At 40.8% G+C, this 20,939-nt stretch overlaps 1 protein-coding gene across 1 annotated transcript; it reads left to right on the top strand.

Annotated features, from left to right (window-relative positions):
* The first annotated feature begins 467 nt into the window (after window positions 1-467).
* Window positions 468-16,338, top strand: MAL2 (mal, T cell differentiation protein 2). The gene is made up of 4 exons (XM_054019228.1): window positions 468-808; window positions 4,003-4,173; window positions 11,440-11,589; window positions 15,086-16,338. The coding sequence occupies exons 1-4, from the start codon at window positions 677-679 to the stop codon at window positions 15,155-15,157; spliced, it is 525 nt and encodes a 174-aa protein (XP_053875203.1). The 5' UTR covers window positions 468-676; the 3' UTR covers window positions 15,158-16,338.
* The last annotated feature ends 4,601 nt before the right edge of the window (window positions 16,339-20,939 follow it).

Genomic DNA, 20,939 nt, shown 5'->3' with positions numbered 1-20,939 from the left:
TGGCGGGTTGCGGGGGGCGGAGTGTCTGGCCCTGAGTTGGGAACACCCCAGAGGCTGGCGGATTGCGGGGGGCAGGGTGTCTGGCCCTGAGTTGGGAACACCCCAGGGACTGGCGGGTTGCGGGGGGCGGAGTGTCTGGCCCTGAGTTGGGAACACCCCAGAGGCTGGTGGATTGCGGGGGGCAGGGTGTCTGGCCCTGAGTTGGGAACACCCCAGAGGCTGGTGGATTGCGGGGGGCAGGGTGTCTGGCCCTGAGTTGGGAACACCCCAGAGGCTGGCGGATTGCGGGGGGCAGGGTGTCTGGCCCTGAGTTGGGAACACCCCAGGGACTGGCGGGTTGCGGGGGGCGGAGTGTCTGGCCCTGAGTTGGGAACACCCCAGGGGCCGAGTCTGGGCTCATCGCCAGGAGAAAGGGGCTGACGCTGTCTGAAGCCCCCGGAGCAGGCAGCGCCAGTGCCAGGTGTACCGGCGTCCTGGCGAACCGGGCCTGCCGCCTCCAGGCGCGGCTGTGGGGCGTGTGGCGCGTGCAGCAGTCCCCGGGCTGGGGACTGGGCGGCGCCCGGCGCAGGGGCTGGCCCAGGGCTTGGGTGTTGCACACACGCTTCCTGCACCTGCTCTGGGCGCAGCCTCCCCCCAACCTGCGGCCACGTCAGGGCCAGGCTCACTCCGCGGCAGCATGTCGGCCAGGGGAGGCTCCATGCCGCCGCCCCCCAACCCCACCGCCTACTTCCCCGCGCCCAGGATCACGCTGCCCGTAGGCTTGGACATCCTGCGCACCTACTCGGGAGCCTTCATCTGCCTGGAGATCGTGAGTGACCCGGACCGGGGGCTGCTCGGGGAGGGCAATGCTGCTGCCGGGCACGGACTCCCCGCTCTTCCCCCTTCAGCCCCGGTCCCCTCTTCTCCTCCCCCCATTACCGCCCCCTCTAGTCCCGCTTCCCCCCGTTCCCTTTCCTTTCACTCGTTCCTGCCTTGAATTTCAGTCCCTTCTCCCAAACATATCCTCAAATCCTTCCTCCTCCGCCCCACGACACCTCCGCTGCCCGGCACTTGTTGCGCTGAGCCCGGAGCGCGTGGGCTGCGATGTGAAATGCCCAAAGCAGCAGGGCCAGTGTCCTGCATACAGAACCGGGGGTGCACACCTGTCCGTCCCCCGTGTGCAGGAGCCCAGGCTGCTGCGAACAGGCGGCACCGTAGCCCTGCTACCGCCCCCCCCACGCTGCTAACCTGCCATTTTGTAGGTGGGAAAGGTGCAGCAGCTGGAGCTGGTGGTGGCAGTATCAGGAGGGTCTCCTGGAGCAGGAAACCGGAGAGCCTGCATCTGTAACTTTCACTCTATGCATCCGAAGAAGTGAGGTTTTTACCCATGAAAGCTTATGCCCAAATAAATCTGTTAGTCTTTAAGGTGCCACCAGACTCCTTGTTGTTTTTGGAGCTACAGACTAACACGGCTACCCCCTGATACCGGAGAGCAAGAGTAGACTCTGCATTTTCCTGCCAGGAGCTATTCCCCAAAGGAGGATCCAGGAGAACTGGAGCATTGGACTTTATGCAAGGGGCAGGCGAGGTGGGGTGAAGGATAGACAGTTGGGGGAATAAATGTGTGTAGGGGGGGGGCACCACTGAAGCCTTTTCCCATGCCTCCATTTTGCCTAATCCCCTGTTTCCCCCCCTTAAAGCTTCCCCAGGAAGGGGGATCCTGTCCAACATACACCTTAAAGCTTCCCCAGGAAGTGGGATCCTGTCCAACATACAACTGTGCTGAAGTAACACCGGAGGTGTTTGTTCTCCTGATTTCCACTCAGATCTGTAAAAAGAAGAACAGGAGTACTTGTGGCACCTTAGAGACTAACAAATTTATTAGAGCATAAGCTTTCGTGGACTACAGCCCACTTCTTCGGATGCATCCACGAAAGCTTATGCTCTAATAAATTTGTTAGTCTCTAAGGTGCCACAAGTACTCCTGTTCTTCTTTTTGCGGATACAGACTAACACGGCTGTTACTCTGAAACCTGTCACTCAGATCTGTGTTTTTCATAGCTGTATCTTGGCTCCTGTTCCGTTTTAGTTATGGGGCAGTGGCCACAGAACACTGTGTATGTATTTTACACAGTTTTATTTTAATCAAGACAGTCTTGATCTTCCATACGTTTAGATCAGATTCAGAAGTCCAAGGAAGTAAAAATATACAGTGTGTTTGTTTTTAGGCTCCCTCAAACTCTAGCATGCTTAAACCTTACTGGCATGCGCAGTCCCATTGACTTCAATGGTACTACTCATGTCCTCAGTTAGGACAAGGGTAAGAGTTTGCAGGATCAGCATCATGATTACTAACAGGTTAGAGGTGAAATGCTGGCGCCATTGAAGTTAATGGCAAACTCCCATTGATTTCAATCAGTCCAGGATTTCACCCAGAATGTCTTTCTTCTTACAGTCACAGATTTGAATACTGACCTGGGCCCCAGTCTTTCAAATGGATCCCTATAGGCATGCCTTCCCCTCCACATGGGGCCCTGACTTTTTTCAAAATGGCCTCCGCACTGGTCCAAGGATCTGCTGGTGTGGATCCAGTTGCAGGACTGGAGCCCAGATCAGCAGTGACCAAAATTAACTGCTTGGCAGATTTGCCAGTTTATGTAACAGGTGCTGACATTCTCAGGTTAGTCTTGGTGTTTCTCTGATATTGGGCCTCCCCACGATCACAGTGGATATTTAAATTAGTAACCCCGCTACCAGTCTTAGCAATGGGATGTTGCAGAAAAGATTGTGCTGTTACTACCAATTAAATGTCTGTTCTCTGAATAATGTTCTGAGCCTCCATCGCTATAAAGATGGAGAAAACCTGCTTCCTCACTACAACTAAAACCTGAAGAGAAGCGCTTGAAAATAACTTGGAAGCTGATAATACTAATCTATGGGAATGCTGAATGCAGGCTGCTAGTGCACTTTTACATCATCAGCCTCAGATGGTTATCCACAGATGGTTGCATTTTATACCAAAGGAGACCTACTTACTCCAAATGCAGGCAACTTCTTCTGAAAATTGAGTCTGAGGTCCTAGATTCAGAAGAAACTGGGCAGGCATTATTTTGAAGTTGTAGTTCTTGAAGTCTGAAAATTTTATCTCCAACTTTATACTCTGAGAGCTGGGAGAGTTGAATTGGAAATGGTAACTCAATATAAATTTGAGCAATGCTCAGTTAATAGATGAGTTCTATTTCAATCAAGTTAAGGCTTTCTGTATTAAAGGAACACATTTCAGGAAGCAAGTATCACTCTTATAGAGATCTATGTTTATGATTGAAGTCATGAATTGAGAAGATCAGTGTGCTGCAACTTTGTAGGACTAAATTCTGCTCCTAATTATATAGATCTTAATATGAAAAGAATTTGGCTGATATACTTCATTTATCTGACTTTCATGACACAGCAGTCTACCATAGTTATGCTAGTCTTTTATATTTTACTTTTGTTTGTTGCTTTTTACTCTTTTGGGTATAACCAATAAGTCCTATTTATACAGTTATAATGATCTCATATCTGTATCTGCTGGGAGCTAACAAAATTATATATGGGTATAAGATTTAGATTTTAATCTCATTTACATCCTTGGCATACCAGTTGCAACAGATATAGATTTATTTATTTCTATTTTAGGATAAATGCATTTTGATAATATTTTCACTTGTCCTGTATTTCCTTCAAAATCAGATTTCAGTGAAACTTTAGAAGCAATTAAGTGATTTAGGAACCTAAATCCCATTTTCAAAAATTATTTACAAACTTATGTCCCATTGACTTTTGATTACTTAGCCTTTTGAGTAGCTAAGTCACTTTTCAAGAGGGGATTTTTTGAATATTTTACCCCAGTGCCAAAAATTGCACCTGAAAGCTTTTTTAAAAATAAATTAACTGTTAGCTCTTAGTCTGGAGGGGCTGGACAAGATTCAGCGTTAAGCCTTTATTCTCATCATGGCTTTTTTTTTTTTTTTTTTTCTACAGCTGTTTGGAGCACTTGTCTGGATTTTGGTAGCTGCTACTAGAGTTCCAGTGCCTCTGCTACAGGGATGGGTGATGTTTGTGTCAGTGACTGCTTGTTTTTTGTCCATCCTCTTCCTGGGCGTATTCCTTTTTAGTTATACACACAGAATTGCTGTGGACTGGAACCAGATGGTAAGTTTTTTTTCCTTGTGAGAATGATTTTATGAGAAAAACAAATTGATCTTACTCTTCATAAGACTCTTACGGTCTGATCCAAAGCCCAATGAAGTTAATGAAGAAATTCTAATTAATTTTGATGAGCTTTGGATCAGGTCCTTAAATGTTATGCTAGTGTTGGTGCTTGGCTTTCACATCATGAATGGCCAAAGCATGGCCTGCAGCACGAATATAGTTCAGAGTTCTTCAGAGACTCTTGTCTGCCCTTTTCTTTTAATTTCATAGTGCAGCCTGTAGAACTACAGGTCCCAGCATGCAGTGCTCAGTGTTCATTCACGTTCAGTGTTCAATCACATGGCAAGATTCTGCCCATGTTATGATGAAGCTTTACATGCTGAAACCAGTAGTACTCCCAAGCTGTACCTCCATATTATAAAAAAAAATAGACGGCAGTAATCTGATCAGTTTTATGCAAGTTACATGCCTATCTCAAACTATTGGAAAGTTACCAAGTGCATCCCTCAGTGATTTATAGTTTGTGCTCTCATGTGTTATTGCCTAAAAAATGTTTTCTTGTGAGGTGCATGTTCGGAATGGGGAGTCTCTAACAGCCTAAAAGTGGTGAAATGCAATACTGTATCATTCTATTTTATAGTATTGTGAGGCTTTTTGAGTGAGCAATAACAGGCAGAGAAAATACACAAAGGATCAGACCTTCTACAATCTTTATGGTATACCTCTACCCCGATATAACGCGACCCGATATAACACAAATTCGGATATAACACAGTAAAGCAACGCTTGGGGGGGCGGGGGAGGGAGCTGGGCTTCACGCTCCGGTGGATCAAAGCAAGTTCGATATAACGCGGTTTCACCTATCACGCGGTAAGATTTTTTGGCTCCCGAGGACAGCGTTATATCGGGGTAGAGGTGTATTAAAATGCAGTTATGCCTAATTGCTCAATACCTTCATTAAATAATCTTTCTTCTGTGTAGCTCTTTTTTATTACTGGCAATCATACTGCTTTTAGCCAGATTTGTATGTTTCAGTATAAACATCCATGGTTGTGCATCCCTTGATATCCAAGTAACTGTGTTGAGAGTCCCTAGATCTGTGCGAATCTTGAATCAAAGGTCATCAAACTTCATAAGTTTGGGGTTTGAAAGCTTAAACTTGTGTAATGAGTCCATTAGCAGTGATAGTCTGGATTCTGTCCAAACAGACTTTAGCACCATTGCACCAATGTTTCACTATACATACAAACAAAGTACAACATCAACTCTTAACTTGATTTGTGGCTTAATTCCATTTAAGCTTGTTAAGGGATTGTGAGCTGGATGTTGGGGAAGCTGCAGGGAATTTCACAGAAGGTGGTTAGTGTTGTTCAGTGGCAGTCACATCAGTTAGTATGCAGGAAAGCACATAAAGCATGAGCATTACTTTTAAGCAAGTGAATAGTGTCATTGGTTTCAGTGGAACCAATCACAGACTTAAAGTTCTGCACATAATTAAGTGCTTTGCTGGACTGGAGCCATAGTGCTTTTTTTGCATGTTCAAAGTACTACACAAACATTCATCCTATAATTCTCCTTGTAAGTATTCATTATACATTATTGATTTTGCCCTATCAAATGCTTGTTGGCTATTTTTATATCTAGTAGGACAGGGAATTTTGACACCTCTCTGTGATAAAGTGAGTGCTGCTGCTGGAACCTCCCTTATGGGAGAAAAATAGTAATAGGCGCACATCATCTGTGAATGTGCCTATGATGTTTGCCTGTGACTTTGTTAAAAATTCCCCATGATTAACAGGGCAAAGAAATGGGATTTGAACCTTTTATACCTAGTTCACTGGCTCAATATCCAGTCCAGATCACTAATCACCGAAAGATAATTACTATTTGGCCACTGTTCAGCATAGTACCTGCTGGACCTAAAGTTATGCCCTGTAGTATGATGGACCTAGATTTTTTTCAGCAAGATACCCTGACTTCTACATTGCTGGAATATATTGCAAATGGCAAATTCTGTGGAGGACTTACAAAAAAAAACCCGAGTTTTTTCAATCTGGTTATATAAACTCATTTTTTTTATTTTTAAATAAAAAGATAGTATACCATGTTGCTGTTTGTTCTAACACTTAAATTGGAAAGTGTTTAAAGAAAAAGATTTTTGTATTATTCCTTATGCTGCAGAAACTAAAATTTGGCCTGGAATTCAGAATGGCTAATTAAGGCTAGTGGTTTGAGAAGGCCAAAAATGGGAAAAGTCCAGGCACATTATTTTAATTATTATTGCTTGTCATGGAAAATTGTAAGAAGAGGCTATTCTCTTTTATTTTAAAATAAAAATAGTTTAAAACCCCCAAACTCCACTCTCCTGGATGCAAATGAGTAGCACTTTTAGGGTAAGATTCTGCCAACCTTGCGCTGAGCAGTACCTTATTTCCTGCTTAGCCCTATTCAATCTAGTGGGATTACTCATGGGAGTAAGACACTAACTCAGCATGAGTAAGGAAGTTGTGTTGCTCCCAGTGGTTCTCAAACTTTTGTACTGGTGACCCCTTTCAAATAGCAAGACTCTGAGTACGACCCCCCCCCCTTATAAATTAAAAACACTTTTTAATATATTGAGCACCATTATAAATGCTGGAGGCATAGCTGGATTTGGGGGGGAGTCTGACAGCTCGCAACCTCCCATGTAATAACCTTGCGACCCCCAGTTTGAGATCCCCTGCTTTATACTGAACCAGATGATATGACAAAGACCATAGACTTTATTCTCTGCTGCCCTATATATTGTGTTGTCATTTACATCTGCGCAAACTAGGTGTAAGCTATCATTCCATTCTGATCTGGTAGTATTTTACACACACTTTGCACAAGATTTAAGTGATTGTGCAAAGTGTAAGGCAGTGGAAAATTGGGCACCATCCTTTTTTATTTAAAAATCCTAAGAGTAAACAGTTAGGTTTTGGATCACAGGCATCATGTCCCAGATAGAACCTTACCGTTGATACGTATCTTCACTGTAACTATTGCCAGGGAAGTTAGAGTGTTTGGCATCTGGATGGAGGAAATGACAGCTTCTCTTTTGAAAATATCTCTTCTGTGTACAGCTAGGACTAAGCTACTCACTGAACAGTATTGGGGGGTAGCCATGTTAGTCTGTATCCACAAAAACAACAAGGAGTTTGGTGGCACCTTAAAGACTAACAGATTTATTTGGGCATTATGGAATAGGGATTATAAATTCTAATTCTATAGTATGAGACCATATATTCATGTAATGTTTAAGAAAAGTTTTGTAAATAAGTTCCAATAGGTCATGGATTAGGGACCCAATCTTATGGGGTTCCAGGGGCTTCTGTATAGATTATTTAGGTTAATCTTTCTATCTACCCAATGGGACTCAGTGCTCAGTCTAGAAGATACTTAGTTTTGCAGATACTTAGAGATGCTTAGTTTTGCAGTTCTCCAACTGTGGATTTGTGTCTCCAAAGATAACATGCTTGTTAATAGGAAAAATGTTTTTAAATAAATAATATAGAGAGTTGAGAAATAACAGACCTCAACCCTATTGTCCCTCTGCAAATTTGTGTACACAGAATCAATCCCTTACCTCTCTCTAAAAGTGAAAAGTTTAAAAAAATAGAAGATTATTGGGGGTGGAATAGAGCTGGACAAGGAGAAGACGTCTGGAGATAAATGTGAGACGGGAAGGACAGGCAGTAGAAACAAAAGTGAAGCTGAGCAGCATATTCCAGAAGTCTTGAGGTCTTTCTGAGTGTAGCCTTCATTGATTTGAGATCTACCATACCATTCTCTCACTAGAAGGGAAAACCTATAATGGCAGCAGGCCGTAAAAGAGATCCAGTTTGGGAATATTTTAATGAAGTTCCTCTACCTGTGGGTGAGGCAGACATGCCTGCAAAATGTAAACAGTGCAACAAAGAAATGCAAGACCTGGTTGCCCAAATGAAACAACATCATGAGAAGTGTTCCTTCTCAGGAGGAAGGTGCGTTGAAGATGATGAAAGGAACGTGTCTGAACATGCAGGATCTTCAGGTTGGTAAACTTTTTTTATTTCAGACTTCTTTCTTAAGGACTGCCTGTCTTCCTTCTGGACTATTCTTGAATTCTCATGTTTGAGCAAAAAATATAGTTGTTACTCTATGGTACTATCATTTTAGATGCAGTTGTGATAAAAAATAAATAGCTGAAATAGGCAGATCTTCCTTTTACAGTCTCACCTTTAAAGTAGTACTGTGTGTCAATGAATGCAATGAGTAATACTAAATGGTAATAATAATTAAATAACTGCATTGACTTATTTTGTTTAGGAGAATCCATCCTCAACATACAGGATTCTGAAGACTATCCACCTTCAAGATCACCATCCTTTTCTATAGTTTCAGAGTTATCTGCCAATGATAGTGTTTCAGTCCCATCATGTATGTCACATAGCCACAGTATATCACCTGTAGCAAAAAAAAAAAAAAAAACTCCATCATCCAAAAACAACCAGAGATAAGTTTGTGATTAGAACCAGCAGATTACAAAAAGAGGTAATTGATGAAAAAATTGCCCGGTTCGTATATGCAACAAACTCTCCTTTCCGTATGATTGAGAACCCATGCTTCATTAACATGGTTCAGTCATTAACACCAGGATACAGTCCACCCAACAGAGCAGATGTTGCAGGCAAATTGCTGGATAAAGTGTATGAAAGAGAAATTGAGCACTGTGCAAAAGGTCTGGAGAGTAAAATTGTTAACCTGAGTCTTGATGGGTGGAGCAATGTGCACAATGGTCCTGTTGTATGTGCTTGTGTGACAACAGAAGAAAGAAATGTCTTCCTTACAGAAACAATTGATACATCAGGAAATGCACACACAGCAAAATACTTACAAGAAGTAGCAGTAAAAGCTAGAACAAACTGTGAAAAAAAATTCAAATGTCTAGTACGCAGCTAGGTCACAGACAATGCTGCAAATGTATCCAAGATGAGAAGAAATTATTTAGAAGAGAGTCCCAAGCTAATAACATTTGATGCACCTCCTAGCCAAAGACCTCAGTGTTCCAGAAATAAAGGCTAATCTTGTTGAAATTGCAAAACACTTCTGTAACAACCACTTTGCAGCAGCTGCTCTGAAAAAAGTGGGAGGAACCAAGCTAACTCCCACAAGACATGAGATGGAACTGTTTTGAGCACTATTTCAAGAACTGGCCTAATCTGATGATAATTTGTGAACAAAATAGTGAAAAAATAGATGGCACTGTCACAGCCAAAGTTCTCAAGATTGGGCTTAAGAGAAATGTTGAACACATGCTGAGTACCCTGAAGCCTATTTCTGTAGCCTTGAACAATATGCAGGGAAATAGCTGTTTTATTGCTGACGCTGTTGAAATTTGGAAGGAACTGAGTGAGGTCTTAAAAAGAGAAATATGCAATGACAGAGTTAAATTACAAGCATTAAAAAAATGAGCGGGATAAGCACTATCTCCAGCTCATTTTCTTGCAAATATTCTCAATACTCGGTACAAGGGTCAAACCTTAACTGCTGAAGAAGAGGAGTTGGCTATGATGTGGACATCCAGCAATCATCCCTCCAGAATGCCAACTATAATAAACTTCAGCGCTAAGGGTGAACCATTCAAGAAATATATGTTTGCTGGTGATGTTTTAAAGAAACTCACACCAGTGAACTGGTGGAAGTCACTTAAGCACTTGGATTCAGAGACTGTTGAAGTGATAATCTCACTTTTAACAGCAGTAGCTTCTTCTGCTGGTGTAGAAAGAATATTTTCTTCCTTTGGACTAATTCATTCCAAATCATTTGGGATCTGAAAAAGCAGGAAAGCTTGTTTTTCTTTTCCAGATTATGAACAAACAGGAAAACGAAGGTTAAGATGACTGAGTTAGCTGCAGAAGCCAATATTTTAAGTTTTCATGTTGACCTGGCTGACATAGTCAATTTAATTTTTGTTTTTCTAATATTTCATTTTGTTAAAAACAATTTTAACACAAAGAAACTTGATTTAAAAAAAAACTTGAATATTTAAGTAAATTCAAATTTCATATAGATGTTTTGTTAAAATATTATGTTTGCTGTTGAAGAAAAAATCCAAAATACACAATGTTTTTGTTTTTAGTTAAATAAAACAATTTAATTGTTTGTCTGGTGTTGTTCTCCTCCTAATACAGCATGGCAGGAAAATCCTCCAAATATTAATGCTTAACCTGTTGAATTGGAGATAGTTCACCTCCCAGTGACTTCATAAATATCTGCTTCAATTACCTTTGGTAAATGAAATAACCAAACAATCATTCATTTTCTGATGTAGCTGTAAAACTAATATGAAAAGTTTTCAAAATAAATCACTTTAAAAATGTATAGTGTGTACCTTCTAAAAATGAAACAACATCTGTCTCTGAGTTGTGAAGAATATGTATTAAGGTTATAACAACCAACAAGAATGCACTTTTATGTAGAAATCTATGATTCAATTGAGTCTTCCTGTCTAATGATTTTAAATCATGATTTAAATCAAATCCACCCTGATTCTGTACACTGTGTGTTTTACAGACTAGAAATAGAAATATTTTAGAGAGGTTTTAAAAGCTTTATTGTATCCCTCAGCCTGGAAAGTCAGAATCTTAGTGCCTGGAGCTGAAATGTACAGGACTCGGGAGAGAGAAATTAAAACTAACACTTAAAACACCTCTTTAAATGAATGTAAATAGCAAATGTTTGTATACACAAATGTGCACAATATAGTGTGTGTGAGAGATGAATAATAGGATGGGCTTTGTGTTTTACTATAAATATGGTATGCACCATACTACTTTGAAATAGTGGTTCTAGTTGCTTTTTTAGTAACAAAGTTGCTGGGTTATTATAGCCATTATTGCAAATGTGCCTTAAAACATGGCAACATAATTGCTGACCTAGATCACTTAAGAGGTCAAGCTATATTTATTTTAAAGGTGTGGGTTTTGTTGTGTTATGTTACTCTGCAATACTATAAAAACAAAACAGAGTTGTATCACTTTGTATACTTTTTAGGATACAAAAATTAAAGTTTCTTACTCTGGTGTGATTCATTGTAATATGACTACACTCTGATTCCATTCATTTTAGATGAATGATCTGAACGTCTTCTATGTGGCACCTCTAAGCTTGCTTTTGTTTGCACTGAAACTCGGAGATTGGTTAGGAAGAATGCACATATCCAATCAGTTACAATATAGACTAAATCTGTCACTTTCTTTTCAGGATTTTCTTTTCCATGCAGCTACTTTCGTCTTTTATTTTGGAGCCTTTTTATTGCAAGCAGCAACAACATCTCTGCATAATTATCGACTTCCATCAAATGTCACTACGTTGCTAAGTGATCAAGACTATAACATAAGCATAGCAGCCTCAGTAAGTATTTCATAGATATACATCAAGAGATGGAAGTCTGTTTTAACCCTTTTTAGCTACCCAAATAATCTAATGGTTAACTAGAATGTAAACTTTTCACGGAAGAGACTGTCTGTTTTTGTGTGTTACACAGCACAGAATAGTCACAAATTGATAATTTAATTTTGTTATTTCTCCCCTACCCCAATAAGTTGTTACTGTGTGGTAGGTATTTGCTTCACTACAGAATAATGTTCTTTATAAGGGAACATTTTGAGTGAGTCATACTAGTCAGTGGAAGTAAAGGCTCAATTATTAATTGTTTTCCTTTGCATCTGAATGATGCTGCCTCTTCCATAGATGTATGCCAATGGGTTTAGCACAAGGGATTGGAAATACTGTTCTCAGTTTTTACACCTTCTAACAGTGTCTTGTTTAGATCATGGGATCATAGACATTTATTTAAGCTTATTAAAAACCTCTATAGGTGTCCATCACAAAAATTAAAATACACAATACAGAAATGATAAAAGACTGCTCAACCCACTTAGACATAAATATCTACCAGCTGATATGAAGATAAAACAAATAAATTGCTCCAGTGCTCAGCCCATCCTCTCTGAAAGGCAAAAAAATTTATGGATGAGCTTTGCAGCTTGACAAATGCAGGCTGCAGTGGGTCTAGATGTGAAGAATTAGGCCTGGTCCACACTAACCCCCCACTTCGGACTAAGGTACGCAAATTCAGCTACGTTAATAACATAGCTGAATTCGAAGTACCTTAGTCCGAACTTACCACGGGTCCAGACGCGGCAGGGAGGCTCCCCCGTCGATGCCGCGTACTCCTCTCGCCGAGCTGGAGTACTGGCGTCGACGGCGAGCACTTCCGGGATCGATCCGGGATCGATTTATCGCGTCTAGACCAGACGCGATAAATCGATCCCAGAACATCGATTGCCTGCCGCCGGACCCGGAGGTAAATGTAGACAAGGCCTTAGTTTCAAAGTCCAGGAAGCTCACTGAGAGTACTCTACAAGCAGCATCCTCCCAGTTATAACAAGGCAGCTCCAGCTGATCCTAGCTGTGGCAGTATGGCATGGGAATAGAGATTAACCATTTCCCAAATCAGTCAGGTCTGTATAATAGGTCAGCATCCTGAATTCTACCCAGAAACTTATGAGAAGCCATTATAGCTCCTAGACGTCTGATGTAAAGTTCCACTTAGTATGCAGAATTCCTGCCTTTCTCATAGTTCTGCTGAGCTGTAGTGGGTTGGGGGGCTCTTGTGAAGCTCCCCATTGGACTGTTCCAGGCTGTAGGTGGGGAAGAAGCTCCAGTCTCTAGGCCCCTCACAGTGCTGATGGGATATGGGGAAGAAGAGCCAAACAGAAGAGCTCTGACCCCTAGCTCCTTCACAGCTGTTCCCCAAGTGTCTTAATTAAACTTAGTTTGTATGAAAATAATTATCATCTTGTCACACATTCATTTTTGCTGCCATTAACCAAGAAAGTGTTAAATAAAGACTGCATAGAGAAAACAGAAAAATTAAAGCCCTGCTAAATATCTGCTGTCAAGACAATGACCTTCCAGCTGTTTATATTATCGATTAAAGCATGTGTGTAGGTTCTTTTTAAAAAAGTAATAATCTCAGCAGTTATTAGCATTTGTTTTCCAAACATTCATTATCTCTCTCAAAGCATGTGTAGTATGGGTAGGATGTAATAATCTAAGTGACTCCAAGTACAGAGAGGGAGAGGCAGGTCTCCATCATTCTGACCAGGAAACATCAGAAAGTATTTCAATTTAATAAACAAATCCCTTTCTAGTTTCCATCCTCCCTAGTTCTTCACAAATGAATTCATAGAGCCATCTAGTATAAATTCTAGGGTGAACACAAACATAGATTTCACCTTATGATCCCTGCAGCGAAACAACTTGTGATTAAGCTAGAACACATCTTACAGAAAGACATCCGGTCCTTATTTAAAGACTGTAAGTTCTAGAAACTTTACAACATCCCTTGGTAACTTATTCCAGTAGCTGATTATCTTCAATGATTCCCCCCACCCTCCAAAAAAAAAAATTGTGCCCATTTCCTTATTTCTACAAGTAAATAATAAATGTTGATACCATATTGTTTTAGTGGTAGCTTTCTCCTCAGTTTATGTTTGCCGGAGGCAGATGCATTAATTTGGAGATGAATGAAATTAAATATGAATACAAACAAAAGCCAAATGACTGTGTTCATCCTTGATAATGAGAAGAAACTTAATTACAGGGTATAAAAATAAGTATTTAAGTGGGTTGCACCAGGACCTAGGTAAAAGACCTACTTTAGTTACAAAGTAGCAAAGTGATGTCCGGATTTGATGCTTTTGACACAATGTTATCAAAGCCATAGCACATAAGCTCTCGACCAGAGGGTCATGATAGAGCAGGGGTCAGCAACCTACGGCACGCGTGCCAAACACGGCACGCAAGTTGATTTTGACTGGCACACTGCTGCCTGCCACGGTCCCGGCCCCCAACCCCACTCAGCCCCCCCTCCCCCCGCCCACTGCTCTCCCCTGCGGGGGCAGGAGGCAGAAACGTGGTCCTGCGGCAGCCAAGCTTCCCCCCTCCTCCGCTTCTTCCCCCAGCGTGGTGCTTTCCTGCCACTCCTCCTCTCCTTCCATGCACCGATCAGCTGATGGCCCTTGTGAGGGGGAGGGGGAGAAGTGGCAGCATGCTCACTGCTCCATAGAGGAGGCAGAGAAGAGGTAAGGATGGGGCCTTGGGGAAGGGGGTGGAACAGAGCATATCCCTTCCAGCCCCCTGCCATGAGCACTCCCACGAGCCGAGAACCCCAGCCCTCTGCCCTGACCCCTGAACCCCCCCCCCCACAGCCTTCTGTCCTGCACCCCCAACCCACCCCCAGCCCTCTGTCCTGACCCCTGAACCACCACCCCCAGGTCTGGAGTCCCGGCTGTCGGCCCCTTGCCAGCCGGCATCCCGGATGCAGGCCCCGCTCAGCCCGCTGCTGGCCTAGGTGAACAGAACCCCAGGCTGGCAGCAGGCTGGGCTGAGCAGGCTGGCGGCATAAGATCAACATTTTAATTTAATTTTAAATGAAGCTGCTTAAACATTTTGAAAACCTTGTTTACTTTACATACAACAATAGTTTAATTATATAATATAGACTTAGAGAGAGAGACCTTCTAAAAAATGTTAAAATATATTACTGGCACGCAAAACCTTAAATTAGAGTGAATAAATGAAGACTCGGCACACCACTTCTGAAAGGTTGCCTACCCTTGTGATAGAGTCACAGGGAGTCACAACCAATCTTCATTATATAACACATCTTCTTTTTGCGGATACAGACTAACACGGCTGTTACTCTGAAATCTTCATTATGGCTTTTGGGCTAACTGTGGGAAATTCTGAATCTTCCTTGTAAAATGTGGTTATGGGAAAAGTTGAGGAGCACTGGAGTAATAGAAATCTCATGTGTGATTCATCTCATTTTCTTCTGCAGATTTTTGCCTTTGCAACAACTATCTGTTATGGTTGTAGCACAGCCCTTGCTTTAAGAAGATGGAAACTATAGCACTTGAAGAGGTTAATGGTTCAGCATTCTAGTTTAGTTTATGTAATTGTGTATAAGATCAAATTAAATGCCACTTGTCTTTCAAACTGTAACAGAATTCCAAAAGGATTTTATGTATAAACTCTATTTTAAAAATGTTAAAAATGCAGATAAGTTCATATCAGAATTACTTTAATTGAAATAATCTGTGATTTTTTTAACTTTTATTATATGCTAATTAGAAGCATTATTCTACTGTCTATATAGTATTATAGAGTTTAGTGAGAAATAGATGCATCATTAGCAGACAACTGAATTTTGGTGCTAAACAATTAGGAGGGAGGAAGTGGAAGGTAAACAAATGTGTTATATGCACAGGCAGCTAAAAGCTACAAGTTGCAATGCGTATGGTTAATTATTATTAAAAGCCCCACTCCTGCAATAAGCTCCAAGTAGGCAGAATCCTTGGGTCTCTGGACAGATTCAAGCATCTGCCACACAGTGCTCCTTGCAGGATGAGGGCCTACCTTGACTTTTGTGAGATTGCCTTAATATTTTTTAAAGCAAAACTTAAAGAAAAACTGTTTGTTTCCTTCCAGTACAATCTTGTGAAATACTTTACAGCCATTTCTGGCAGTGATGATTTGATCTTTTCTATAATTGTGTTGTATTCTTAGTAAATACAAATTGTTTAGTACTATTGGTCTGTAGTTTCCTATATTCACAGATTTAGTTCTGTCAAGTCTATTTATATTGCAAAATGTAAACAGTGCATTTGTGTTGTGTATATCTGTGGTATGTTTTGGTTTAAAACAAAGTATTTGCACTGTTTCACCTTGTTGTGGGTACAGTTTTTACTTCATGTGCTGCATTTATGTTGTTTACTGTATGAGTCGATATCGTTTGAATGGAGTATTACAGAATGTTGAATTCTCTCTGATCTGAGTTTTTGCAGTGGTTTATTTGTTGCATCCTAAAGCCCCAATCTTGTAAAGGAATCTTTACATGGGCAGATCCTTATGCCACTGAAGAGCCTTGCTGAAGTCAGAGGGACACCATTGGAGCATAAGGATCCACCCAGGGAGATGCTTTTGCAGGAATGTTGAAGTCTGATCAAGTTTGCTTTGAATATCCCAGTTATGTAATGAAATACATGAGGTATAAATGCACCAAACTCAACTTAATAAACGTGTTATACTGTATCACTTCCCTCCCCGATTATCACTATTTAGCAGATATTTTTAAAAAAATTTAATAACTTTAGTTCTTGCAAAAATGCCAAATTGTTAACCTCAGAGACTGAAGACCCCTTGTCATCAATAGAAAAGCAACAGTGTAAGCTTCCGTACAATATCCTCTGTGCATTTGTTCTGTAGAGACCACTTGCAAGTGGACAGGGCAGTACGCTTTCTTGCCTACTCAAAACTGGTCTATACCTAGAACTTAGATTCATCCAGCTACATCACTCAGGGCTGTAAATTCATTCCCTCTGGAGTATAGTCAGGTCGACCTAACCCCCACTGTAGATGCAGCTAAGTCAAAAGAAGAATTCTTCTGGCAAACTAGCTGCCACCTCTTGGAGAGGTGGATTACCTACATTGATGGAAAACCCTCTTCCATCGATGTAGGAAGTGTCTGTATCATAGGCGGACTGTGGGCCAAATTCAGATAGCAAAATATTTGTATTTACTTATCATTATTGTTGTTGTTTTTTATTATTTTCTCTGGAATCTGGACCTTGACTATACCTTGACCGAGAAATTTGGACCTTGATAAAAAACAATTGACTATCTCTGGTCTACACTATAGCTTCAGCACTGTAGCAGTGCCGTTGTAATGCAGACATGGCCTCAGTCTCAGCATGCCAGTGAAGATACATGAGGATCTCTGCTGGGAGCCTAACTCATTTGACATGTGCAACTGAATCACTATCAATAGTGACAACTTTCCGTCAGTACTGGCCTGGGCCAATTTTATATCAATGACCTGGAAATGAATGGCACCTTCTCAATGCCCTGAGCCATTTAACTCTCCAGAACTACTGTAATAAGTTGATTTGGTACATTTTATTTTCTGAAAATGTCTATCTTCCTCCCTCTTTGAACTGGCTGAATCTTCAACTCTTTACTCTCATCTAACGTGAATGGTGATTTTAAATTTTGTCTCATGCAGTATGGCACAAAACAAAACACTGGATTTCATATTGAATAAAATTACTTTACACTGGAGTGTACAGACAAAAGGGATTTCTCCCTAAGATATAACCGTGAATAACACTCAGCTGTATTAAATGCTTTAATCCAGTGTATTTGATACTGTGGTTACTAATAGATTTTCATCACTTGGATATTGGTACAAAGAGTAGAAATCTCAAATATTTGATTAAATTGATGCTAGCTTTATTAAAAGAATAAGAATTCTTGAGAGGGTACTTGCACAAAAATCACAACATTTGTAACCGTATAATGTGGAACAGAGAATAAAATGGTGAAACAGTAAGACTTGGACTGTATGAAAGGTGACACTGACTCTAGGGGGAGAGGACAGTGCAGATATATATGGTGATAGTGGGAAAGAACCACACTTGACAGATGCTAGTCAGGTCCCTTAATGCACCACTGAAAGGTTTTCATACCACTGCAATGTGTGGGGTATTAGAACCTGTTTAGTGTAGTGAGAAATGGCTAATCTCTTCCCTCCTGCTCTAAGAGTCAAAGACAGGCAAAGGACAGAGTTGGAGAGGAAAGTTAACCTCTTGAAACAAGAGTGGTTTGCTTAGCTAAAAATAGAGGCATATTTCCTGACTGCCACCATCACCTTTTCTTTTGCAATGAAAGATGTTATGTTAGACTATGATGCAGGTACACCTCTACCCCCATATAATACGAATTCGGATATAAAGCGGTAAAGCAGCGCTCTGGCAGGGCTGTGCGCTCCAGCAGATCAAAGCAAGTTCGATATAATGCAGTAAGTTTTTCTGGCTCCCGAGGACAGCGTTATATCGGGGTAGAGGTGTACAAGTAAACAAACACTAAAACAGAATATAAGGATGCAGTCACACAATAAAGAAACAGTAAATGGTTTATTACTTCATAGTTGAACCTGGAATTGCAGAGGTGGTTCTGAAACAGGGCTCAGCATGATGTGGGAGTCTGTATCCAAACATTTTGGGGCGGGGGCAAGTATAATGCAGTCCTTCTGATGTTCATTACACATGATTGTAGACTGTAAGTGAGTGTCAATATAAATAAGACAAAAAGACATTTTATATTTAAAAAATGCATGCGTGCGCACACACACATAATCCCTAGAGCTCAGGGATATGAGCAGGCCTCTTCAGAGAATGGAGCAGTAGAGAAAAGCTGAGAGGAAAGATAAGGAGATCAGTTTTGGACACATGAGTTTAAGTTGAAGTGAGATATCCAGGAAGATATGTCTGACACCAGAAACAGTGTTTGCTATTAAGAAGTGAAATTACAATTCTGTATCAGAGGGGTAGCCATGTTAGTCTGGATTTGTAAAAAGTGACAAAGATTCCTGTGGCACCTTACAGACTAACAGACATATTGGAGCATAAGCTTTCGTGGGTGAATACACACTTCATCAGATGCAACATCTGACAGTGGGTATTCACCCACGAAAGCTTATGCTCCAATACGTGTGTTAGTCTATAAGGTGCCACAGGACTCTGTCGCTTTTTACAATTCTGTATTATCTTTGATACCATAGCTATCTTCTGTGCCTAGAATGCTGGCTGTGGGGTATCTTGGATACCACTGCTTAGTAGCTAGTGGTAAATATTTACTTTTTAAGGGTGACCTTTCTCAGAAGAGTATAGTAAGAAACAGTACTTTACACATTATTACTAAAAGAAGAAAAAGAGACTACATTCTAGAAAGTTAAGACTTTGTTAAAGCCTATTCATCAGATGAAGCAGCCAAAATCACTTCCTGTTCAACCTATTTTGTTTAAAATAATAATTTAAAATATGCAAATAAAGTTGTACAACTTGCAATGTAAAGTGGCATGTCTTTTCCTAAATCACTTTTATAGCATCCACACACGTGCTAAGTCCTTCATAGAAAACCCTTGAGATCAGTTCCTGCTCCAAAGAGCCTATAGCGCAAATGATGGACATGCTAGACAAGTGAAGATGTGCAATAATATATACCAGAAAGGGGTGAGGAAGGACATGAGTTACAGATATCTTGTTAAATAGTTATTCAGTTTAGACTTCTATATATTGGTCTTGATGGTTCCAGTAGGACTTCTTTATTGTAAAAATATTAATTTCTAGGTAATGCTGCAAAAGTATTTTTTTAATCTAGAACCTAAAAATCTCTTCTCGGTCATTTACTAAGAAAATGAGTTTATTAACATACAAGGCTGTTTAAAGTTTATCAATAAAAATATGGCCGTATTTGCTCTCATTCTTACAAATACGGATTTTGACAAATCAGTTATGCCTTCCAAGATGAGGTGTGTTTGTTACAGTAGGAAACAAAATTACACCTCTCAGAATATGGCCATTTTCTGGTTCTTGCATATGACATCATGCTCAAACCTCCACTAGCATTAAGGAAAGTTCTTCAACATTTAGAGGTTGTCTCCTCTATTAGTAATTTATATAGAACCATACATGTGCAATGCTGTTTTACACACAAGCACTTGCTATCCTGGAAGATGCCTCAAATGACATGTCCAATAATCCTGAGACATTGCTTAAAGCATTTGACTCTTCTGAACTTTCCTGGAGACTTGGGAAATACGAATTCCTTGCATTTGGGAGGTGAGCTCTCAGGGCCATGATCTGGTTACATTTTCTTAATTAGTTTATATAAAAGTGAAGAGATTTGATCATATACTGGGATAGACCCTCTTGCAAAGCTTGGTGGGCAGATGAGCACTGAACAGTAGTGGATGCACTGAAACTTTGGTTTTCTCCACTCCAACTCTGTTGAGTCCAGATGTTCAGAAATGGTCAAAGGGCATGGTGGTGTGACTTCTCTGGTGATTTTCCTCTTCTTTGGGGCTGTCACCAATCCCCACAGGATCAGTTCCCCAATAAGGTCCATCCAAATCCTTCTGACCTCTCTCCCGCTTGTGTAAGTCAGGTATAACTCCACTGAAGAAAGTGATGTTCTGTCATGGTAAAACTGCTGTAACTGGCAGGAGAATCAGCCAGTCCTTCTAAAAAGCTATGTCCTTCATAATGACTGCACCGCAACATTTAAAGGAAAGCAAAACAAAAATCAGTGCTGGGGAATCTCACTGCCAACATCTCCCTTTTGCTTCAGAAAGCCCATAGAAACTAATGCATACGTTCCACTTCCTCCAATTATGACATTTGCATTAGCATGCCTGTCAAGTGTTTAAGTCTGAGCCAAAATAACAGTAACATGTTCCTGAGCTTGGTCTCATCTCTACTGGCTTTTACAGCTGGTTTGAAAAAAAAAAGGCTTAAATATTCTTCAAACTCACTTTTAACCCCATTTGGTTCCATGGTTGATCTATACACCGTGTGTTGGAGTTTTGAATATCATCCTAATACTATTCATTCCCTTTAATGCTGACTGGTCAAAATGTGTTAGATCCCCTTTTGTCCCTTTCAGCATGATTTGAAAACTTGGTTGCAGTGAGTCCTCTGGATTTGGTTAGTTAGTGATGAGCCAAGAATGCTTAATAGCTTGAGAGAAAAGGTGAGTGAGATAATATCTTTTATTACACCAACTTCTGTTAGTGAGCACTTGTGTCTCTCACCAACAGAAGTTGGTTCAATAAAAGATATGACCTCATCCACCTT

This window comes from Malaclemys terrapin, chromosome 2 (genome assembly GCF_027887155.1).
Source record: "Malaclemys terrapin pileata isolate rMalTer1 chromosome 2, rMalTer1.hap1, whole genome shotgun sequence".
Lineage (NCBI taxonomy): Eukaryota > Metazoa > Chordata > Testudines > Emydidae > Malaclemys > Malaclemys terrapin.
The sequence above is the reverse complement of the archived record's forward strand: the minus strand, read 5'-3'. Positions and strand labels throughout refer to the sequence as shown.

Excerpts from the sequence above, each read along its gene's own strand:
- MAL2 (XM_054019228.1), top strand. The coding sequence starts at position 677 with ATGTCGGCCAGGGGAGGCTCCATGCCGCCGCCCCCCAACCCCACCGCC. Across the intron at positions 4,174-11,439 it reads CTGTGGACTGGAACCAGATG|GATTTTCTTTTCCATGCAGC; the intron begins GTAAGTTTTTTT and ends CTTTCTTTTCAG. Across the intron at positions 11,590-15,085 it reads ACATAAGCATAGCAGCCTCA|ATTTTTGCCTTTGCAACAAC; the intron begins GTAAGTATTTCA and ends TTTCTTCTGCAG.